The sequence below is a fragment of the Charadrius vociferus genome, unplaced genomic scaffold (genome assembly GCF_000708025.1).
Source record: "Charadrius vociferus isolate BGI_N301 unplaced genomic scaffold, ASM70802v2 scaffold308, whole genome shotgun sequence".
Classification (NCBI taxonomy): Eukaryota; Metazoa; Chordata; class Aves; order Charadriiformes; family Charadriidae; genus Charadrius; species Charadrius vociferus.
In genome coordinates this window covers 846,382-869,914 of record NW_009649929.1, presented here as the reverse complement: position 1 = coordinate 869,914, position 23,533 = coordinate 846,382, and the positions used below count along the sequence as shown (strand labels likewise).

Below are 23,533 nucleotides of genomic sequence, written 5' to 3'. Positions count from 1 at the left end.
CCTCCTCCCTGGAGGTGTTCAGGGCCAGGCTGAACGTGGCCTTGGGCAGCCTGGTGTAGGGGGAGGTGCCCCTGCCTGTGGCAGGGGGGTTGGAACTCAATGATCTTCAAAGTCCCTTCCAACCCAAACCATTCTAGGTTTCTGTGATTTCTTTTTTTGTTTTGTATGTTCTTAAGCTGAAAGTTCTTTTAAACCATAGGAACTCCATTGTTGCTTCTGAGAATGGAGAAAAGCCCAGTTCCTCTCAAGAGATTGATATCCTTTCGGTTAAGGAGGTAAGAACTCCATACTTACTGTTAGAAATGAGTGCTGTGTCTAGGGGAGATCATTGGCAAAAGGAAAAAATTATTTCTGTTACTATTCTTATTGTGGTGGGACCTTAGGCCTCTGGTCAAACATTAAAATAGGAATGTAGACTAACTAAATATTAAAAAGTAACATGGAGGGAACAGCACTAGTCATCCTGAGGAGATGTGAGTTTCCAACCATGCGTTATATTTTGCTTAAGAGTGGGTTACAGCTGGAAGAGTCATGTGTGAAGCTGTGTTCAAATGCAAATCCCACGTAGTGTCCCAGTAATTTGAGCAAGTTTTAGAGGACACAGAGTGGAAAAATAGTGAAAAGTTGGAGGCCTTTGCTTTAGAAAAATGTGGGGGAAATCTTCTTAGAAATAATTTTGGAGAGAGAAGATACTGCACTTCATCATTTGGATGGCACAAAAGATGTCTTGTTTAGGATAAACATTCATGCAAGCAAGGCTGCAAACGGCTCATCAGACAGCCTCCATACTGGTGGTTTATAGGAAGGAACCCATTGCATTTACATAAAGTTTAAAGATCTGTAGGAATTGGCTGTTATTAAGGGAGATCTCTTGTAAGGCTACTAGTATTTTCCCTAATAAAATTATGAAATCTGTTCTCTCATGGGTAATCAAAGTATGAATTGTATAACTAACATCAGCCAGCCTCAGACTGAGGATATCGGTCTCAGAAGAGTAGAGTATATCATGGAATCAAGGGCAAGAGACATGCAAAGGCACCTGGTATAAGCAGCCTGACAAAAGCTGCAGAGACAGTGCCTTGTGGTTGCTCAAGGGTGTCCATGAAGCTGCAGCAAAAATTTGCACAAGTGGCTTGTGCTTGCCAAAGACCCAGCATCTGTGGAAGGAATGAAGGACTTGGCTGCAAGTGTTCAAAAATTCACTCTTTTGGTTCATTATTGAGTTTAAACACATCTTGTATTCGTGAATGGTATCTGTCATCTCCCTTGGGACACACGAAGCCATTCTTTCTTTCAGGAGTTCACAGGTGTCTGTTAGTATTCAGTATGTATTGACAGAGCATAATGCAGAGGTTATTGTTACCTTTTTTGATTTTTACTTAGACCTCAAGACTTGCTGCAGATGTAGTTTTGGAACCAGATGTGAAACATCACAATGGAGAAAGCTGTGCAAAGAAATTTGAGGAAGGCAGTGATTTGTCCATGTCAGCTTTATTAGAGAGGTAATTTTTAAAGGATAAAATGCATGTATATTAAGAGATGCTACTATGCTAGACATTTACAAATGAGTGTATCAAACATAAGGTGCACTTCTGCTATGCAGAACTCTTCTTATTCTGCTGCAGTTTACTTAATATTGCTCTGTAATTGATAAGGAAGCACTATAGTATGCTTGGAACATTAGGAATTTGTAGCAAGAACACTTAGAGCTATAATACTTTTTCTTCTGCTGTTTTCTTTGGCCAGAAAAATCTGTATCTGCGTTACTAATATCTTCAAATATTGCAAAATAAAAAAAAAATTAAGAACTGACATTTTTACATTCATAAAACTGAATTTAGATAATGCAGGCAGGCATTCGTACTTGAAAATTAGCCAGGTGATCAGTTTCTCAGCTCTTTTATATGCAGCTCATTTATGCCCATTCATTTGGGACTTAGGTAAAACTATGCATTTGCAATAGACTGTGCTTATTTTTTATGGTAATCTATTGGTCAGCAAGTCCCAACTCCTGCCATGTTCCACTAAATTAGAAGCAATATTGTCTCTGAAAGTGATTGCATCTTTCTTTAGCTATAACACACAAAGAAATAACCTGGAGGAACTTCTACAAATCAGCAGAGATAAAGTAGCATCTGGCTTTACCGATGAAATAAAAGGCACTTCATGCCTTCAGAATAAGCTGCTTGAAATACAGGTAAATATTCATCTTTTAAAATCATACTTGGTGCCTAAATTGTTACTTTCTCGTGTAGTAGACCCCTTACCTCTCTGTGTTATGTGTATTGCCAAGGAGCATCCTTACAACCAGGTTTATTAGAAGTAGAAGGGAAATCAAGGGTTTAACATTCAGTGAAACTGCATTCCTACTTAACAGTGGAGATTTGCAAGTGTTGATGAAAGAATAAATTGGTGGCCCTCAGTTTGTGATCTGCATGCTGAAACACATCTAATGGAAAAAATAACTAAGGAAAGCAGCTTTTTTGTCATGAGGAGTGGTAAGTGATGGACCATGATCAGAGCTGGAGGAGTCATCAGAGTTGAACCATCAAATGGCAATGGTATATGTGCAGAATGAAACTATGCCAGGACTTACAACTTGGTTAGGTTTGTGAGAACCTTAAGGAGATGATAAAAGGCACATAACTGATGTTGGAGGATTTATTTCTGCAATTTTTCAAGTCTTTGCTTGAAAGGAGTACAAAGGTTATGTAGCATCTGAGAACTTGGTTCAGTTCTACATTTATTTTTTTTTCTTCTTTTGGATGTAACTAAGTTGAGATATTTTCCATTCATTCTTGGAGTAAAAATGGCTGAACCATATCTATTGAACCTTTTATAAAATGTAGCCAAGGCATACATGAGATGTGGAAATTTTCATCATAAAAAGTTGGTAGAGATTTACAGGCAGCTAAAAATGGAGTGTTAAAGAAAAAGAAAGCAATAGATACTCTTACTTTCAGGTGGTGTTTTCACTTTTTCTGCAGAGATTCTTGTGACTGTAATTTTATGAACTGCAATTCATATCTTATAGGTGATAGAGAGTGAAACCAGTTCTGGTTGGACACAATTGGAAAACATCTCATCTACCTTAGAAAATCTTGTGGATGCAGTGCAGCAGACTGCTATCTCTGATAAGACAAGCAAACTGAAAGGAGAATGGAAAGAGCTTCAGGATATTATAAGTACCAGGTATAAAATAACAATTCATGATACTAGCTAAGGAATAGTTCATTGTAACTAATGTGTGTATTGTGAAGGGAATAGCGTGCGTTACAGAAAATACCTGCACATTTTTAACCTTTTTTTAATTGCATAAAATCAAGCTTTTCTTAATTATACTTGGTTCATATGTACTTTGCAGATAGCGTGAATTTCTCCAAGAAGCACAGAGCCAGATCTTTGTATTGCCATGTTTACTGTTATTTTCTTCAACTTTTTTGTTAAATTCACTGGGATTCACACTGCTTTTCTTATTAATCAATGGAAAAACTACTTTGACCTCAGGAAGAGGAAGATTAGATCTGTTGGACAGTCAGTGACATTATCTTTGTGGCTTTCCATGCTGTAAAATGTTGAGTGTCATTTCTTGCTTGCTCTCTGGTTCATGTTTTGTTACCTTTCTTGTAGAACAAACTCTTTAAGGACTGCTTTGGAAATTGTTTTGCCAATAGAAAATGAATCCATTCTTCTATGTGAATTAGATCAGCGGCTGAAGAAAAAGGACATCCAACAGTTTAATCTGATGAATAGTGATCTTGCTTATAGGGAACTAAAGGTAAGGGAAAATGCAGAGACCACACCCTAGCCAGAGTAGTTTTTAATATGTCTGGGAACTAGAGAACTTAATGGGATTTTCACTCAGAATTTTGTGACTGCTCACAAGACTTCCCAAACCTTCTAATGCCTAACGGCATTTTACTCCCTTTGCTTTAAATGTCCTTATTCCTTTAAAGCCAGCCAGGGACCCTCAATAGGCTCTACAGTAAAAAGCATGGTTGTGAACGTTTTGTCTTAGATTAGGACTTTCCAGATTTACACAGCTCCCACCTGGCTTTGTATCGCTTAGTGGAGTCATATACATAACGTGGTGTTAATTTGTGAGCTAAGCTAAGCTGCCTTGTGTCACATCTGCTGAGGTATCTGAGCACACCCCAGGATGGTTTTGGAAGCTCTGCATGTATGCAATGACTTGTTCATCTGCTATCAGTATCTTCTGCCTAGGCTCCACTCTGTCTGTTAGGCAGGCTGAATACTGTTTTGTTCTTGATACGCGCTCCGAGCTGAACACACTGACTGCTACACGGAACTGAAAGTTTGCATTTGCCTGCCCTTGGCTCTTGAACTAAGTAGGGTTTAGGTCTCTCAAGCTGTAGGACAGAGATCATGTGCACTCTCTGTATGAGATGACTCTTTTTGGCTGGAAGTGGCCTGCGTTTTTTCCCAAATCTCTGAACATTTGGAGTTTCACAACACTGAAACACTGCTGTTTGTCTGAGGGCTGTAACCAGATAGCATGCAGACTTCACCAAGTGATTTTTAAATGCGTGTAAGTCTCCTCCAAAAGTATAGCATAAAGAACTTTGACAGCAGGCTAACAAACATCTACGTGCCTGCCTGTGCTCTGAGTGATCTCCTGCTGCAAGAGCCTGCTGGTTTTGGTCCCAGGACTCTTATTACCTTTCTCTCCTTTTTGTCTGATCGCCGGAAAGAGGCTTGGGCTTTCTGTAGTGCTGACCAAATTCCCTGTGTGTGGAATACCATTTTACTTGATTTTTTTCCTTTTTCCTTCCTTCCACCGAAGTCCAGAGTAGGAAAAAAAGAGGTTTTCTTTCTCAACCAACCTGTTTAGAGTACTTTTATTGCGAGTATAATTTCTTGTTCAGCCTGAATGCAGATACAGACTTTCTTTTAGTTGCTAACACTGTTGGTTGTTCTCTCAATCTCAGGAGCTACAGAGATCCATATTAAATCAGATTGAAGTGTGCAAACAATTGGAACACCTAGATAGTTCAGCAAGAGATGAATTTAATCCAATAGACCTGCAAGCTGCAAGTAAAGTTATGATTTACTATCAGAACCAGCTTGAAGAAATGAGCCATAAAATGCAGATCCGCGAGACAGTCCTTAAAGATCTGGAAGCTTTTATGGCCTCATTGAGGAAGATTCAGTCTTCCATCAAATGTCTCACAGATGCCTCAGGTCAACCTGAAATACAAGGAAAAGCATTGAGAGAGGCTGCACAAGAAGTTTCTCATATGGCAGAAGAGGCTAAATGTTTGGATGAACACTTGAAAACAGTTGATATCTGTTTGGAAGATGCTGAATGTGGGAGAAAGACTAGCTGTGAAAACCTTGTTCTGACTTTATCTGAAGAGCTAAATGCAATTTATGATCCCTCAAGTGAACAGATGCCTACAGAGGAAAAAGACTTATACAAGATTTTTTCCACAAAAAATGGTGAACTCCTTAAAAACATTCAGGATCTACGTGACAGAATTAACAAAATAGGCTTGAAGGATCCAACAATTCCAGCTATTCAACAAAGGTGAATTCTTTTTTAAAGCTCTTAATTTCCTAATTTCAGTGAACTCAGAGAGCCTGTGGCCCCTTTGCAGTAGAGCACTGAAACCTGAATGTGTCTTGAAGTATCTGTGCAGCAGTGAAAGAGGTTGTGAGCTTATGGTTTATTCTCAGCCTCACAGCCTAAATAACTTTTCTTTTAAACTTCTATGTTTGTGTTTGTTTGAAGCAGCATTGATGAAGAAAAAATAGAAGGATGTTGATTGTTATGATCATAGTTTTCAGTAAGAAAACTGTGAAAGAGGGAGACGGGTCTTCTTGCTAAGCACTGATGTGCATGATGTGAAACCGCACTGTAGAAGCCTTGTGTTATTTTACCACAGTCTGAGAAAGCTACTAACATGATTTGTATGTCTCCGATACTGTTTCAGAGGAGCTCTCTGCAGCCTTGCAAAGGATGAATAACAATTCACTACTGTTTATGTGGGTGGAAAAAGGGAGGGGAGAGGAGTTTGTAAGCTGCGTCCATTTTTTTCAGTTTTGAAATCCCATGCTATCACATAGCTTCCTTTCTTAGACCATATTTTAAGATAGCCAGAATGCACTTACCTTTTAATAGACATAAGTCACTATGTTCATACAGACCCTATTGGACTGTAGGATTTTGGATTACTTTCTCAAAGGGCTTAGGTCAGCGTAACTCATCTGAAGGACTGTGTCAAATTACATGAACTGAAGATCAGATTAGACTTTTTTATGATGTCATTTAATATAGTTGGTATGTGCAGCTCAAGGATGAATTTCTAGGGAACTTAATTACATTGGGGGAAAAAAATCAAAGACTTACTTTAATATAAAGCTGTATTTCATTTTTTCTAATAAAGGGTAAAATCATTAATGGAACTGGAAAAGGAATTGGATTGTGCTGCTCTTGAAATGAAACCTGTGCGAGAAATTGCTAATAAGCTGCCACAGATCAAAGAGGAAAAAGCAGAGGAAACAAATGAACAGTGCAGAGTCACAGAGAGGTTATGGGAAGATACAAAACTCTTGCTTGCTGAATGGTAAGGAGAAAAGTTCCATTTTAAAGCAGTATTGTACAAGTAAGAAGTGTGCTTGTAAAATGAAACAGCAGAAAAGCATTAGACCGTACTTCAAAGTAAATTAAATACTGATACAGTAGCAAATGTTACTGTTAAGATGCTGTAAACTATCATAATGCCAAGAGTTGCATGTACAAGTTTGCAGCCAAAGCTCATGGTTTGGTGTTTTTGGTTTTTCTTTTATTTTTAAGACATCACAGTCCCATCATTTAGGAGGTATGCAGTGATGTGTTGGACTTAATTGGTATCCAAAAAAAAAACCTGGCTGCTGCTGGGAATGATGAGTTTTCTGTATTTGCTCTGAATTTCATGCCAGCCTATTCAAAAGGAAAAGTCAAATTGAAACAAATGGAAGAGGACAGTCTCTTATGCAGGAAAAGACTAAAGGAGCTTGGTTTGATAAGTCTGTGGAAGTGAGGACTGGGAAAACCTATGACAGCCAGGGCATCTGTCCTTCTCTTACAGTTTTTAAAGATGTCTAGAAGCTTTGCATGGACTGGCATGGTTTTGGTTAATCCCCATGGCTTGCAGAGGTGTCAGCAGGTGTAATCTCTTTTCATATGCCACTGAAGGATGGGCTGAGGTGGTATTTGCCACTACCACCACGCAAACTGTTGCAATATCTGCTGCACATTGTATTTCAGTTTACTGGTGACTGAGCTCACCTTTCAGGTGGAGAGTATCGTATGAATAGAACTGCTCAGCTCACATCACAGTTAAATGTGAATCAGAGGCATATGATGAAGGGCATTTCTGATTCCAAAAACTGTCCAAATACCACACCAGATATCACACAGTATTGCAGGGTTTATGACTGGTACAGTTTATCCCCTCTTTTCTCTCTTCCAAACATAATAGTCAAATTCCCTGCGTTTGAATATAGGAGAAGGAAGCAGACAAGACGTTGAGGCTGCTGGTTTATGCTTAGGCCATAAATAATACATCTCTTTTTAATAGCCAGGAGCAGTGTGCAAGGGCTCTGGACCTCCTGAAGCAATACCAAAGCTGCAAAACCAGTCTGACCAGCATCATCCAGAAACAAGAGATTGTGCTTTCACAGCAAACTTCTTACATGGGGAAGGAGAATTTGAACAGACTAATAGCAAAGGTGAGTAACAAGAACTAACTGAAATGGAAAGAAACACCTTCCCTGGGAACTTCTGGGTGTAGGGTTGCCCTCGCACACCCAGCTTTCAGGGCAAATGTTAAGACCTTGCTTTCACTTTGGCTTCAAAAATGCTTTTAGGCACTATACCCTGGTTTTGTTTTAAGTTGATGCCTAGCTTTACTTAGTGAATCAAGGTCTTATTAAAGGGGAGGGATTAAAAAAAAAAACTGACATAGAAAAACTACAATCTAGTATCAAAATAAGATGAAATCCTGTCCTACCAAAAACCAAAATCAGCCATGTTCATCTACACCCTTTAGAAAATTTCTGTTTTCTGCTGAGTTAAAAACCTTGTAGTGGGCAGTTTGTAAATATATGAAACCAGAAAATTAATTTGTTACTAAGAAGATACTTTAAAATATTGTACCACTTAAAGCAAAAATAATAGGTACTGCAACTCCTTGGGGCTACTTGTTTCTCTGCTGTTGCTGTAGCTTATAACCGAGAATTTATATCCATATCCTCTTCTTGCTCATGTCACGGGGTCCCAGGCAGGGCTGCGGGGTTTGTCTGCACCATGCAGCGCTGTGCAGAGATCTTCAGCTAGCCCTGAGCAAGCAGGATCAGGAGCAGGACCTGTACGGCTATGCCAGCATGGTACATCTGCTCAGAGACTGGGCCATGACAGATCGATCCTGCTTCCCAGGCTGGAGCTTGTGTACCTTGCTGTATTGCCACCACGCTCAGAGATAGCTTGAGGATTGCCAGCATGGTGCTGCCTTGGGGTCTGGACTTCTGTAGGCCAAAATGACTTTGGCTGGGCTGATGATACAGTATTTCCTTGAGCTGGTTACATTTGCAGCAGGGATCTCTGCCCTCACGCTGACATTGCTGACCAAATTGTGTTGCAGTTAGAAGCCCTAACAACAGAGTTCGGTATTTCTCCTCTCGCTTTTCCTATGTTACAAACCTACTTAGAAGATATACCTTCTGTATAAGAGTTTTGGCCTCTATAACTAATTATCAATGCTGTCTTTGATAGCAGTTAAACTTTTGCAGTAGCTTTTACGTTAGCTGATGAGGCTGAATGAGCAGGTATTGCTGGACACCTCCTCATTTTGTTTGAAGTTTACCACTTTTTCAGACAGAAATTTGACAGCCAGCTACATTCTTCTTGGCTAAATGGATACAACCAGTGGACATAGTTGTCCATAGCTAATGGATTAGCAAACAGTGGCATGTCCATTGTGGCCGTTCTACTGTACAGGTTTCCCATCTCCTGGCTGGGTTATGTAAGTGGTTGTTCAGATCCCATTTTTAGGCTTTCTGATGAGTCATCACCCATATCATTCAGGAACATTTGCTCTCAGGCAGGGATGGTTAAATTTAAGCAGTAATGTAAACGGTTTCTTCCCTCAGACAATGGGATGGTGTCTGTGTGTGCCACCCCTGCTTCAGCTGAGGCAGGGTCTTTTCTTGGTTTCACCACTGAGACCTGTGGCAGCTTGTATCACTCGGGCTCCTGCTGCAGGGGAGATCGCCTGCATGCTCTGGCCCCTGCTTGTATGGAGACCCTTCGCTCTGTTAACAACCCTTCCTCCTCACCTTGAGTTTTGCAACTCCCTCTCTCAGAACTGTGGTCCGCAATAGCTGTGGCACAGTAGAAAGCATGTCCTTGAGTGCTGATGATAGGTTATATATAATTATATAAAATAATAACAGAGAGAATTCTTTCCCACTTGTTCTGGTTTGTAAGTGCTGCTCTGCTGTCCCTTCCCTTATCTCAGTGGCTGGCAGTATATATATATATATATCAGAAAATGGAATGCTTGTGTCTGAGAAGTAAGGAGATCTTTTAATATAAAATTGCTGAACACTAGAGGTCAGTGTTTCTTTTCCAGCGAGCTTCCTTGTTGTTTGTAAACACTGATGTTACAATTAAGCACAAAGAAACAGCCTAGTGTTTAAATAGAAAGTAGGAAAAAGGGGCATTTCAGTTTCTGGCAATGGCATATTTGACAATGGCTATGTTTAGGTAGGATTTAAGCTTTTTTAAAAAAGCAGTTCAAAACCTGGGGATCAGAATGCCAGGATATATTTTTTTAGAACTGTAATAGTATCTCAGATGATTATTAATCTGTGTATTGTTTATTTCTATAACTGAGGTTCTGTATATGAACGTACAGTCCCCTTGGATATTGTGATTATGACCTTTAAAATAAGTGGTAGTTTTGGCTCTCTTGGTCAGAAATACATTATCCATAGTTCCCATTTTGCAGCCAATAACAGAATGATACAGATTTCTAACAGGGAAAATGTTCCTGTCAGCATGATAGGGATATAACAACGCAAGATACATTCCTAGTCTCATCATATTGTATAAAATAGATAATTTTGTGTGATGCTCTGTGTTTTTCTAAACTAAAAAGAACAGCACATCAGTTAAAAATGTTTTGCTGAATAAATAGCCATAAGTAAACCTGCTCGTAACTATCCATTTGGTCTTTTTCACAGATTGAAGAGGCAAAAGAGGAATTCAATGATCACTCTGAAGATGTAGACAAAATAAATCAGATCTGCAAAAACCTTCAATTCCAGCTCAATAAAATGAGGAGCTTTGAGGAGCCTCCGTTTGAGAATGAGGCTAACATGATTGTGGACAGATGGCTGGATGTATGTAAAAAGTAAATTATCAGGGTGGTCTTATCTGTTATGCATTATAGTAATTGATTCTGACGGGTGTGTAATATTTGGAATAAATTAAGTGCAACATGGCAAATATTCTTAAGAGATAAATCCAAGTGTTTACCACAGCAAAGCTTGCAGGGTGTCTGTTGGCATAATGTTTATGATCTCTCAGGTAGTTTATATCATAAGTACTTCTTGCCAGTAAATAATTCTAGGAAATGCAGAAAGGCAGTATTTGTGCTTTCTGCATGAATCTGTAAGATTCCATAACAACTTCTCTGGATTCAGACTTTGGAGATGATCTGGAGAATTACAAAGTGGTGCTTTTGGTGAGAAACGTTTGCCACTGTCAATCTAAGCAGTGCATCAATACTGAGATTAGATGGTATTTACTGAGAGTAGATAAACATTAATGAGCAAGGCTCCTTCCTAAACCTGCCTTAAAACTGGCAAGCTGCCATTGTGATTGGTATGTTTGGCGACATGTGTGGCAGGGATTTAAATATCTTCTCTGTGACCAGTTCACTGTGAAAACACATGAGATTTTTTCCCTTGCTGCACTTGTTGTTTTTGTGGGTGGTTTCATCTTGCTCAGATTTTATTACGCTGCATTTGCTTTTAGAATATAACTCACATTTTTGAAATCTGCATGTTTTCTGTATATAAATCTCATGGCAGATCAATGAAAAGACTGAAAACTACTGTGATAATTTGGGAAGAGCTCAGGCTTTGTGGGACAAACTTCTTAATTTATCTGGCACAATCGATGCTTGGGCAAATGCAGAACTTAAGAATGCAGAAGACCGTTGTCTGACTGAAGAGGACCTTATGCAGTTGAAGGTAATTTGAATGGAATTTTTTTACCCTTAACTTATACCGTAGTGATATGGACTTCAGACTATAAACATGCACATTGCGTAGAAATATCAGCACTGCAAAACAGAGGAAGTTGTAACATTTGCAACTTTGTCTGCATGGGTAGTTTCACTGAAGATATTGCATAATGTATTGGGGATGCACATCTTGGAAACTAATAAATTGATAGCATATATGTATACTAAATTCTTTTTAAATTAATGCAACTCTGCAAATGCTTTAGACTACAAAAGTGCCCTCATTCCTTTGTGCTGTACAAACGTACAGCAAAGAGAAGGCCTGGAAAGCTTGTAGTCGAGAGTACAGTGGTGCACACATTTCCTTGTGTCTGGAGAAGAAAGGGAAGAGAGTGGGTATAGGCTAATGATTAGTTTTCTAGTTAGAAATTCCCTATCAGTGAAGATACTTGAGCCTCAGAAATGGCTGGGCAATGCACAGTTCAAGAAGAGGTTGCAGAGGTGGCTTATGTGCTCCTGCAATCCTTGTCCCGGTGTGCTCCCCAATGTAAATTAATGCAACCTTAATAGTGACTTGCTGCCAAGGGTCTCCAGGGGCTCCACGCGGGCAGACATCAGCAGAGCCTGGGCTGCCCATGCCCCTCTCGTACAGATTATAGCATTAACTCTTGATATTGGGGTGCAGTTGGGTTCAAAAACACATGCACTAGCTCTATGCCATTGAAGAGACTCACATACGAGGGTAAATATTTCAATCTCTGACTTTAGGGCCATAATGGACCAGGTGCGCTGCTTCGTTGTGATTACAGACAGTATCTACTAAACAAAGATAATTTCCTGCTTGAGTGGGGTTGAGACACAAATATAACCCATATCCTTTTATTTGAAAATATGCAGGCAGTTTTTTCTTAGTGTTTACATGCTACAAATGCCCTGGTTTTTATTATGCTTATTTGCAGCGTTACTGCTACTGTTAGCGCTGCTCATTTGTCTTAATTTGCAGTTCAATAAAAACCCAAGGTGTTATTTGTATATCGATCTTCCCACTGAAACAGTAGTATCCATGCTATGCAGAACTGGATATTTTGTCACATTATTATTGCCTTTACCATTGTATTGTTAGAATTTACCTGGGGTGGTTCAGGTCCCTGAGGGCTCCAGTAAAAATGCACCAGCTGGCAACGGCATCTTAAGAGCCATTTTGTTACCTGGAAACTGCTCAAGCCCGGCATGCCCCCAGCCTGCCTCTACTGGTGCTTAGGAAGGGCTGTGCTGGAGGTGGCTGCGCTAAGGTTACTCCGCTGCTCCCATGCGAGAGGATAATTCTCAAAAGAAAGGGGAGGAGAGGGCGAGAGAGAGAGAAACCACGTTTCCCATGAGCTACTATAAAAGCAGAATAGGAGAGAAAACTGAACTCAGTGCATTGGGGTTTTTTTTTGTAAAATTATTTAAAGTGCAGAGGACGTCAGGTTCGTTTATCAATTTATTATTATTTCTTTTGTTGTTGATCCTGATGCATCTCTACATTAATGTTAATTACAAAAAAATCCACCAACTGTTGCAATGCATATCATGCTACATAGCGTTGAAACCCAGGGTCCTTCATGATCGCCCAGCAGAGCACCGGTGCGTGTGCTTTCAAGAAGCCTGTCACAAGGAACAAAGTAATGAATTATTTGACTGTATATTTAAAGGTGGTTTCAGTATAAATGATGTGAGAGAAATTCTGCTTTCCCTAGTAGTTAGCATGCAAATGGGAACTCTTTTAAGGGCTACAGCATGTGAATAGGTTTTGATGATTGCTTGTACAGAGACTGCAACAGAATACTTTGTCCTGAGGGAGTTTAGAATATCGATTTGGGAATACGAGACGCTGCGACTATTTTAGATATATCCTGTTTCATAAGTTGAAGCTGGTATTTTATTTTCATATTACTCGCTTGTTTCAAAATCCGTTCAAATGAGTAAAAGCCTTTTTGTATATAAAGGATCTACATTTTAGAAGTGCTTTTTGATAGAAACAGTAAGAAATAAATACAAAATTGAGATTATTTTCTTGCAAATTTACTTGGGTTAATATAGAAGTAAAATAACTAAGACTGTTAAATTTGTGTTAGATTTGCATTAACAATTGCTTTGCCTGAGAAACATAGAGTGTTTTTGACTCTAATACAAAAAAATGCCTGAGTTGCTAAAATGAAAATCGGGAAATGAACCAGTTGTGGGAGCTCTATATGCCAAAATGCAGAATCAGAATAACAGTAATATAATTTTCTAACAGAAACATGGAAATTTAATTTAGTGGGAAACAAAGTTACCGATGTGTTTTTTGCACCGTTAGGCATGCTTACAAGTCCAAGAGCAGAAACTCCAGAAATTTGACAACACTGTGGCTGAGATAGAAGAACTTCTGAATAGTAATGAACCTCCACTGGAGCTACAGGTACGAAGGAGCTTTTACAGCTAACACGCCAGTACTCATTACTACAGCCCTGCTTCTAGTGTTCTCTTTGCCACAATCATTTCTTGGTTTGACTTAAATCTACGCAAACAGAGTTGGAGGCATATTGTTGGCTATCAGCAGTGACGTTTCATTTGTTGTGTTTCTCAAGCTGTTAGAACCAAGTCTGTCGTTTTAAACACAAAGACTTCTCTCAGTCCTGTGCCTTTTAGGGACTTAGACTGATCCAACTGTTTTGCAGGCCTGCTGAAAGAGGATGGTATCAGTGATAACTGGCTTTTAGCTATTGGGCCAAGAAGAAGGCACAATGGACCTTGTCATCCCTTTGGGAATCCCAGCAACTCAGCATGCTGTCTATTTTAAACTGTACTTTTACCTGGATATGGCTTAATGTAGCTTGGTAGTATGTAGCTATTTGCGTAGAGTGGTGGTTACTGTGATGTTTTCCTTTAGGATATCACAAGATAACCTTCGTCTTTTTGTGTTAACTTCACACAGCAAAGAGTAAAACCTTCTCTACTGTTTAAGACCATGTTAGCCTACCTTGATCCTCTACCAGTTCCCTAAGCATCCCCTCCCAGTCTCTGTCAGATGCACCTTGAGCTTGACCTGGTCTGGCTATTTGTGGTGTTTATCCTTAGCAGGCAGTGAATTTAGAGGAGTTTCACTGGGTAAAGTGATCTAAGGAGCTTAGGAAAGGACTCGGCAACCTTGTACTGTGCACACTATGCTCCTCAGGAGCACCAGACGCCCTGAGCCCCCTGGGGTGGTGTTTCAGCATGTGGCCATGATCCCATTGAGTTGCTGTCTCATGCAAATCTGCAGAAACCTTAAGGATAAGGTTAATGACCTGTTGCTCCTAAGTGACTAGAGCTCCCCACCTCTCTATTGTCCTTGCCTGGTTTTTGTTTCGCTGCGGGGAATTTGCCCTGGTGGGATCACTGCAGGGAGGTGTGTTACAGAGAGAGCTGGCACCCTCTTTTTTCCAGTTAGTCAAGGTACATGTAAGGCCTTTATCCAGCTGAGAGTAGACACTGGAGTGGACTGACAAATAAATTTATTAGTAAAGCAGCACCAGTGAATGCATCACTAATAAAGACAAACTGAGATCATTCCTTCTAAGTAAAGGCAGCGTTTAAATACTATTATTTTTGAATTTCTGGAGTGGGAGGGAAGGAAACTGGAACAAGCTGTGATTGAAATGTCTGGACTTCCGATAATTTCATTGCTTTTTCTGTCTATCCTGGAGTTATGTAATTTTCTAGGAAATCAATCCTGTATAATTTCTTACGTATGTTTATTTCCAATTTTAAGGTCATCAGATCATCTGTTGTGCAAAAAATGGAGCTAATCAAAGAGCTATTGTCAACAAAGCGGGGGACCAGTGAACTCGGTGTGAATACAGCCGAACTAAAAGGAGACCTTGATCTGGCCAAGACACAGATTGGAATGACTGAATCACTTTTAAAAGCTTTATCTCCTTCTGACACCTTAGAGATCTTTACTAAATTAGAGGTAGCATGCCACAAATTGTGCATCTTTATAATTTTATTCATTATTTCTCTCCTGGGCAAGTCTTCCTAAGTGTTTCTCCCATATATGTTTTTAACTGCTGGAGTAACTCAAGTGAAGAGCCTGGCTTGAATATTTCCTTAAGCTGCCAGAAACGTGAATGAAAAGCCTGTTTTCACTGGATGTTATCAGATGTAGTTAGTTAACCCTTGCAGCTATTGGATATGGTTAGTGACAGGCATGACAACAGTATACCACCCAAGATACGCTGAAGCAGTAGTGGGGGTACTGGGTTGTATCTTTTCCAAGACTGGGTAATACACAGAGGTTGTCTTTGTGCCACCTGAGTCTGCTTGCAAGGGGAGCTCCCGGCAGGCAATTGAAGCCAACTTTCCATCCCCTTTGCACCAGGGAGAGAGGTGAAGAAAGACTGCTTCCTGCTTGGATATTTAAGGCTGCTGAGATTTAAACCTTCTGTTGAGCAGTGAGTGGGGTGTCAGATTCTGGGTGTCAGACCATTACTGTTTGGGGCAGTGAAATCACAGGCATTGGAAGAAAGATACAGCTTTTAATTAATTCTCCCAGCTCCCTCTAACTTATCTTTCAACCCACTTGAAAGGGACTTGACATACGGCGTAAGGCATTTAGGGGTGGAATAGTGCCTACGTCAGCAAAGACGTTATAGCTTCTAGGTATTATATACTCTGGAACATACTATATTACTATGCACTTCACATATCTATTCTGTGTGATGCCAAAGTGTGCGTGAGTGAATGTGAGTGTGATTATATATGCATAAAGATGTATACACACTGCTCAAGGAGAGTTTAGTGCTTATATCTACCTATTGATTGCCTTGTTAATGTCAATATACTTTAAGAAATTATTTTGACACATAAGCAGGACTAAACCCTTTTGCAAAACTCTAGTTTGTACAGCAGCTCTGTACAGTGAACTTTTGCTTGCACCTCAAATTTTTCTTTCTAACAGTTGTCCTTTTTTTTTAATTTCAGGAGATACACCAGAAAATTCTGCAACAAAAACACCATGTGACATTACTCCAAGAAGAGACGGATTGTCCTGATGTGGATGAATTAAATAAGCAGCTTAAATGTGTCACTGATTTATTTAATAAGAAGAAACATGTGTTTCAAGATCACTTTATTGGTGTTTTGAACCGTAAGCAAACACATTTCACATTTATGTAGCTTTAGAGGTTTGTATTGACCATCATAATCTCTTAAAGGTTGTGCAATTAATTTACTTTTGGTTCAGTGTCTGAAACTGCTTTGCTATCTCAAACTGCTTCAGGGTTCTGAGCAAGATTTGGATAAAAATGGCTTTTGATTCCAACAAACCACTCAATCTGTATCAAAGTATTTTGTTTCTTATTTTTACATTTAAAAAGTAGATAAAAGAAGTACAAAGCATAATTCAGGAACAAATGTCAGTTTGTTGTCAGTTAAAAATACAGAAATCAAACTTTTTCATTTTTTCCAGTCATTTTTTATTTAATCTTAGTTAGGAGAATGAATAGCATTATTCATTACTTTTTGGTTTATGCAGACACAGGATTGTGCAGGTGTAGAATTAGGCCCAAAGGTAGTCTCATCTTCAAATAATTTTTGAGTGATATTTATTTGTGTGGAAATGAGAAAGGTTGCCAATGGGCTAATGCAGGTCTTATTCACTGAAACTGTTACGTATAGCAGACTGTCCCTCCCAAATGAACAGCTATTTTTATTGTCAATGAATGTTGGGTAAAAAAAAGTATGAACTGCAGCATTTTCTGTCACATGGTCTGTAGTGAAAAGCAACCTTTGACAGTAGCTCTGATAAATGTAATTACAAATTGTCTGAAATCATCATGTTAAATTGGACATTCTTTTACAGAATACAATTAATGAAGAAAATTGGAATGTATCTTTTTTCAGGTCAGTGCAAGAATTTTAATGATTGGTTTAGCAGCACTCAGTTGTCTTTGAAGGACTGCTTTGACCCCTCGGAAACAAAAATGATACTGGAAGAAAGACTGCAGAGGCTAAAGGTAAAGTATTAAAATGTTCAAATTTTAAAGCTGATTGTTCTTGAAGTTTTACTCTTTTACACAGGAGTTTATTCTTGGGAGTGAATTCACCTGCATTGGTTTTGTAACTTGAGGCTGAAAGAACATTGCATGTAACTTAAAACATTAGGACAATAAGTGGAATGAAAACAAAAATTTGGTAAAATGGAGTGTCATTGTTCAAGTTCATACATAGTTGGGCAAGTGAGAGACAGAACAGTAGCGAGTGAAAGTCAATGGACTTTGACCAAGTACTTCAGTGTGCAAAGATGCAGAAAGTCAAATACGTAGAGAGTAAAATGAAATTCTGACCCCCATTGGACTCAAATTTGAAAAATTTCCATTCACTTTATTGTAGCCAGATTTTCACTCTTAATGCAGACAGAATCAACAGAAGAGAGATGGAAAAGCCACAACACCTGCAAGAACCAGTCACAGTTAAGCAGCAGCAAAAGACCTAGTGATGCCAGTGCTAGATTTGAATGCTGCTTGCCTATTTCTTCTGTACGTGTTTGTGCTGTAGAGAAGAAAATCCAAGTCATCTGCTTCACTTTCTTTTTATTCTACAAAGAGCAACTTTTTCATTTGCAAGTGGAATAGTCAGCAACTGTGAATTAACATACATAATATATATAAATTAACTTATAGGAACTGGAATTGCTGTAGACAATGTTGGTGGAGGTAACAGGAGTTGAAAGACTCTTGTGACATAGTTATCTATTAAGCAACAGCAAATTTGACAAATGCATCTTGTGTTTGTGATCTTGTTCAGCTCTTCCTAACATCTGAAGGCAAAGACCAAGATATCCAAGAAGTTAAAACTTTATTGAATAAAGTGAAGCATTACCTGCCCAAAGCAAGTATTAACCACCTTAACAGCCGTGTGAGAGATCAAGAAGCAGAGCTACAAAGATTGATCTCCAAATGTCAAAAACGGGAACAGGAACTTGATGCTTCTCTCCAGCAGCTCAGTAGGTAGGGAACTAATGTAGTTTCTGACATTTTAATCACAAGTGATAGAAAATGATTCATTATTAAACAGCTATCGTGAATGGCAAACAACCCTGCTTTTTATTAAAGGTGGTATTTTAATAAAGGCTAGGAAGTGTTTTGTAGTATGCTTCATGTGTTTTTTCTCTTTGTAGCAGACTCGGTGTTATATGGCAGTATGTGCTTATGGATAGTTTCAGTGACATGAGCAAACATACTTAAAATTAAGCTTGTGCTTAAAACTTTGCTTGATCAGGTGCATGATATTTAAGTTACTTTTTCAGCAAAACACTGCTGTCAGCAGATTTTAGTCATGTAATGCCTCTCATTTTGACCTGTGTCTGTATTTATACTCCCTTTAGCCTTGAAGAAAGCATCACAGTCTTGGAAGAATGGCTCACTGCTCAGGAAGCAAAACTAGAAGAGATCAAAAAAGATGAGACAAAACTTGAAAACTTCTATAAAACACTACTAATGCAGAGGTATGGTTTTCTTTGGTCTCTGTCTAAGAACTGGCTTCTAAAGAAGATTGCTCCATGTTGTTACAACAAATAGATGTTTATTAATTTTTGGTATTTTTCAGAAAACCATTTGACTCCATGGCTCAGCTAGCAAATTCCTTGAGGGAGGCTGGGTTGACAGAAGATGAAAACATTACAGGAGCCAGTGATCTTTTCAGTAGATACCAGACACTGATAACACATGTAAGTGAAATGGCAGGGAATACTGAGAGAATTCGAGTGGAAGAGCAAAATTTTGAAGAACTTGCCCAGGATGTTTCTTGCTGGATCAAAAAACTCGAGGAGGCTGCTAATAACCTGAGTTCACAGGAAAGTGAGTTGCCGTCAGACGAAAGGATTAGTCAGATAAAGGTACTGTGTTAAATATGTTTCTTTTGCACTTCACAGCTCATGCTAGTAAGGGAAATCCTTAATGAGTTAGCACCTCCTAAAAGGTACTGTCACTGCTGATTGCTTGTGGTTTTGTGGCTTCTCTGGGGGGGAGGTAAGTGTTGGGGTTTTTGTTTGTTTTTGAAGGGTTTATTATGCAAATAAGATGAGATTCTCTGCTGCACATCTGGGTGGAGCAGCACTGAACTCATGGTGGCTGTGCATCTTTCCTTCATAGCCTGCTCCAGAGGTGGAGAAGGAGGTTCATAACACAGCTGGGGCATCCAGAGAGCCTCTGCAAAGTGTGTGACTTCTTGAGTGTCCTGCAGTGCTGTTGTGCTGAGCTGTTCTACTGCCTGGGTGGGTCTTTCAGGCCCCAGTTGTCCTCTTTGATGTCTCCTCTCTCTGACTACTTAGGAGGCCTCCTAACAGAGTAGCCAGAAATGAGGATGCTGGGGTTTATGTGTTTCCTTCTGTGGAAGGGACAGTGTTGTGACAAATAGCTCTCCCTAACATTTGGAGCATTTTTTTAATTTTTCAAAACAATATTGGTTTTGTTACGTACAGAATAATTAATAAATTATCCCAGACTTTCTAAAACTAAATGATCTATCCATTTATGTATCACTTATATGATATACTGGAAGGAGAATTCTTTTGTCTTGAACAGCAGCGTACGAAGTATGAAAAAAATCATTGGTAATATGTTTTATTTCGTGACAAAAAATAGTTGTATAAGTACTGCTTCTTGTTTAATACAGGAAATCACAGCTCTCAAAGATGCAGGAGAGGCCAAAATACAGAACATGGTAGCTGTAGGAGAGACTTTAATGAGAAATGAGAAAAATAAGAAGCCAGTGATTCAGCAGACTATTTCTGAGCTCCAGAACCAGTGGGAAAGTACCTGTCGGTTAGCCACTGAATATACAAGGTAATGTGGAATTTGCCAAGAGGCAGTACAGATCACTTACTGCTCTCTTGACTTTCTTCTTTTCTTCCCGCACCCGTGCCATTGAATTTGTATTCTTTGGGGACAGAACAAAATACCTACAAAAATACTTGTATTGCTGCAGTGTTGTGGAGGGCCAGATCACAGCTTGGATTGAATGGTCAAGCGGGGGCGTGTAGCCAGGAGGTGTACGGGGGGTGGCAGGACAGCTGAGGGGGTCTGCCCAGGTCGCCTCAGATTCCCTTTTGATACTAAAGTAGTTCAGCCACTCTTGTAAGAAGAAAAAAAAAAAAAAAAAGTGCACCCATTGCTTCTTGTTTCATTAGAGTATGCAGAGGGGTTGCACTGATTTCACCACTGTGGTGACCCTTCCCTGCAATGGGATCTGGGCTCTGTGCCCCTGGCACGGTCCCCCAGCAGAGGTGGGATCTACCTTTGCACAGTTTTGTACTACTTCAGAAGAGAGTTTGGAGTAGATCCAGGAGGCTGGGATTTTTAAAGTAGAGTTTTTAAAGCCTGGTTTATTCTGGCTCTATGAGAGGCTTTCTTGGCTGTGGCAGCTGGTATTGTTAAGTCAGCAAAGGCACTTTAATGTTGCTGGCACTGTGGCAACTGTGTCCGAGAGCCAAATTGATCCTTTAAAACATGTCAGATGATTCCAGGTGTGTTGTGTAAACATAAACTGAAGTTCTGATTTTGTACATGCAGGCACTTTGAAGATATTTGTCTGCTGTAATGTCCTTGAACCAATTTTCAGTAAAATCACTGGGAACTTTGCAGTTGGGATCAATGGAAGCTAGAGTAGGCCTACTGTATTTTTTTTTTTTAAATGACCAGGGAATGAATTATTAAAAATAAGTATTTTTGAGAATATTTGGATGCTTTCTGTTATTACTGAGCACTCAGTACAAGTGATACAAGTGGCCTTCAGAAGACAGAGCATTGGCTATATTGGATCCAACACAGCAGAATGAAGAGCACCCTCTTCGCAATATATTGAAGACAGGAGATGGGGTGCTCAGCATGTCTGAAGAGATGCTTAGGATCTTGCATGATCAGGACTGTGAATAACAGATGCAACACAGTAATGGCAGCAGTGTGAAGGTGGGATAGGGAATTTGAAACAAGAGTACTTAACGTATGTGAGGCTATGCTTTATTTGTCATTCGCCAAAAGATATGAATCTTGAGGGGCAAAACCCAAAACACTTAAGTTTTCCTTTTGTCCTCATTTATCCTGCTGTACTTTACAGAATTATTACCAGACTTTATTTATTTGGATTTGTTTGTGTGGGTTCATATTTTCAAATGTTGGCATTTAAGTTCCATCTGGAAAATATCTGAGCTTCATCACTAAATGTGAACATGTAAATGTTACTTTGTCTCAGTGATCATAGTTGCGTATTTCCTGTGGACAAACGCAACCTGTTCACCTGCAGCAGATCAGCATGCATGCTTATAAAGCACACAAATTGAAATCTAATGTCAAGGTCGGGAAAGTAGGCACTGGACTGTGCTAACATGGTCCATATTGCATCTGCTGGTTTTGTTGTCTGTATCTCTAAAGCACTCCCCCGCTTCCATCTCAACCAATGCAATGTATGTCTTCTGCAGAACATTCCCTTTCAGGAGACTGTCATAAGAAGTTGTCAAGGAAAATAGATTCATAGCCATATTGTAGTTTTTAAAAAGAACTTCTGCTGTAATGAAAAGTGGAAAAATACAGAGCATGAGCATCACATCTCAGATACTGGAAACTATGGGTTTATAGGCTAAGGTTTAATAGGGTTAGTCTCATTTAAGCCAGTTCAGCAGCAAGAACTTCAGTATTTTTCATTTTCATCACCTTGAAAATTCTAGTCTAAAACTGATCATTAATTTAAAACCTTAAGAAAAGTATTCGGTATGCTTAAGTTCATTCTAATGGTTGAGTTGTTCACAATTTGACATTTTCTAGGTAATGCATAAAATTTTTTTAAAAACTATTAAATGCAGTATTTTTTCGTAGCCCTCAGGAGCAACTTCAGTTCAACAGGGAGCAATATGAGCAAAGCAAAGAAGATCTCAGACTGGCTCTAATTGAACTGAAGGAACAGCAACAGGAGATAGGTTTTGCCCTTCAGCCTGGTTTGCAGGAGAAGCAAGCTCAGCTGACAAACTATGCCAACCTCCTGCAGAAAGCAGAAGACTTAACTTCCCGATTTAAGGAATTGAAAAGCCAGGAAGATCACCTACGGGGTCATGCTGGAGATCCCTGCTTCACAGAGGTGGAATGGCTGGAATTAAAACACCAACATGAAAATCTGCTCAGCCAGCTACAGGTTGGAACCTCACTCTATTTCCTTATGAGATTATTGGTATGCCTGTTAATTGCAGTTCTCACTGTTTGCCTATAGTGTCATTCAGCTGGCATCTTTATGGGTAAAACTGGGAGTGATGAAAGTTCCTCTGTAAAAGGGCAGGGAATTCCCCTCTCTGTCTTACCATGGGGAAAAAAGAGCACCGGAAGCTCATATTTTTCACCGCCTTGTGCTTTGCAGTGGGATAAATGTTTAAGCAAATAAGACCAAGGTAAGTGTGAAGAATAACATTTTATAACTGTATAAACAGATTCAGGTAGCTATAATATGAAGCATCTGTTCCTATAATCTCCAAGCTACAGCAGGGTTGTTTTTTTTCCTTTTGGAAGAATGAATGGCTTTTCCTGCATTGTTTGTTATTGGTTCCACCCAGTTTAGTGCAAATTGCATTTGCACCCTATGTGGCATTCTGCATCTAATCTTTCATCCATTTTGAATAGAAACCATACCTTTTAGAAGTACATTCTTATGGAATGCAAACTCTTCTGATTCCTGCTACTAATGAAGATTTTGTTTATGGTGGAGTCCATGATGTGCTGGGGAAGAGGTCAAGATATTTTCTGTGCACCTGTAGTTAGATGGGTATTTTATGGGAAACAAGCAAATTTTTTTGTGCTGCTGAGATCCTGGAACAGCTGTGACAGTCTGTGGATGAGTTATATTTGTTTGAATTAATAGTGGACTAATCCTATAAACTCCTTGGTTTCTAGACCATAGTTCAGACATTGGAAAGTCGTGTTCAAGAGCACCAGCAGTTTCAGGATATGGTAGCAGGCCTGAGCACTGAGCTGAAAACGGTCTCTGAGAAGCTTGCTGGTTGTGAAGGTGCAGCAATGGAAAGACCAGCTGAGCAAAACCAGTTGAAAACACAGGTATGTTGCAGGTTTTGCATCATGGAGGGAAGTGGGTCCATGCCCTAGGTGCTTGTAGAGGCCATCACGTTTATAAAAGAGAACTGCTAATGGTGTCAAACTGAAAAACTAAGAAACCTTTCTAAAATATAAAGTATATGTGGTGTTCCTTTTATCAAGGTAAGTGTAAGCTTAAAACTG

At 39.4% G+C, this 23,533-nt stretch overlaps 1 protein-coding gene across 1 annotated transcript in view; it reads left to right on the top strand.

The window, feature by feature from the left end:
- Nucleotides 1-23,533, top strand: part of SYNE2 (spectrin repeat containing, nuclear envelope 2) — a 178,975-nt gene that overhangs the window by 35,441 nt on the left and 120,001 nt on the right. The window contains 20 exon segments of the mRNA XM_009891211.1: nucleotides 200-275; nucleotides 1,384-1,502; nucleotides 2,074-2,197; nucleotides 3,035-3,192; nucleotides 3,631-3,778; nucleotides 4,950-5,548; nucleotides 6,408-6,587; nucleotides 7,584-7,734; nucleotides 10,249-10,407; nucleotides 11,101-11,262; nucleotides 13,597-13,698; nucleotides 15,031-15,231; nucleotides 16,242-16,407; nucleotides 17,163-17,275; nucleotides 18,066-18,268; nucleotides 18,646-18,765; nucleotides 18,867-19,155; nucleotides 19,935-20,104; nucleotides 22,130-22,442; nucleotides 23,192-23,353. Of these exon segments, the coding sequence (XP_009889513.1) occupies nucleotides 200-275; nucleotides 1,384-1,502; nucleotides 2,074-2,197; nucleotides 3,035-3,192; nucleotides 3,631-3,778; nucleotides 4,950-5,548; nucleotides 6,408-6,587; nucleotides 7,584-7,734; nucleotides 10,249-10,407; nucleotides 11,101-11,262; nucleotides 13,597-13,698; nucleotides 15,031-15,231; nucleotides 16,242-16,407; nucleotides 17,163-17,275; nucleotides 18,066-18,268; nucleotides 18,646-18,765; nucleotides 18,867-19,155; nucleotides 19,935-20,104; nucleotides 22,130-22,442; nucleotides 23,192-23,353 (3,715 nt within the window).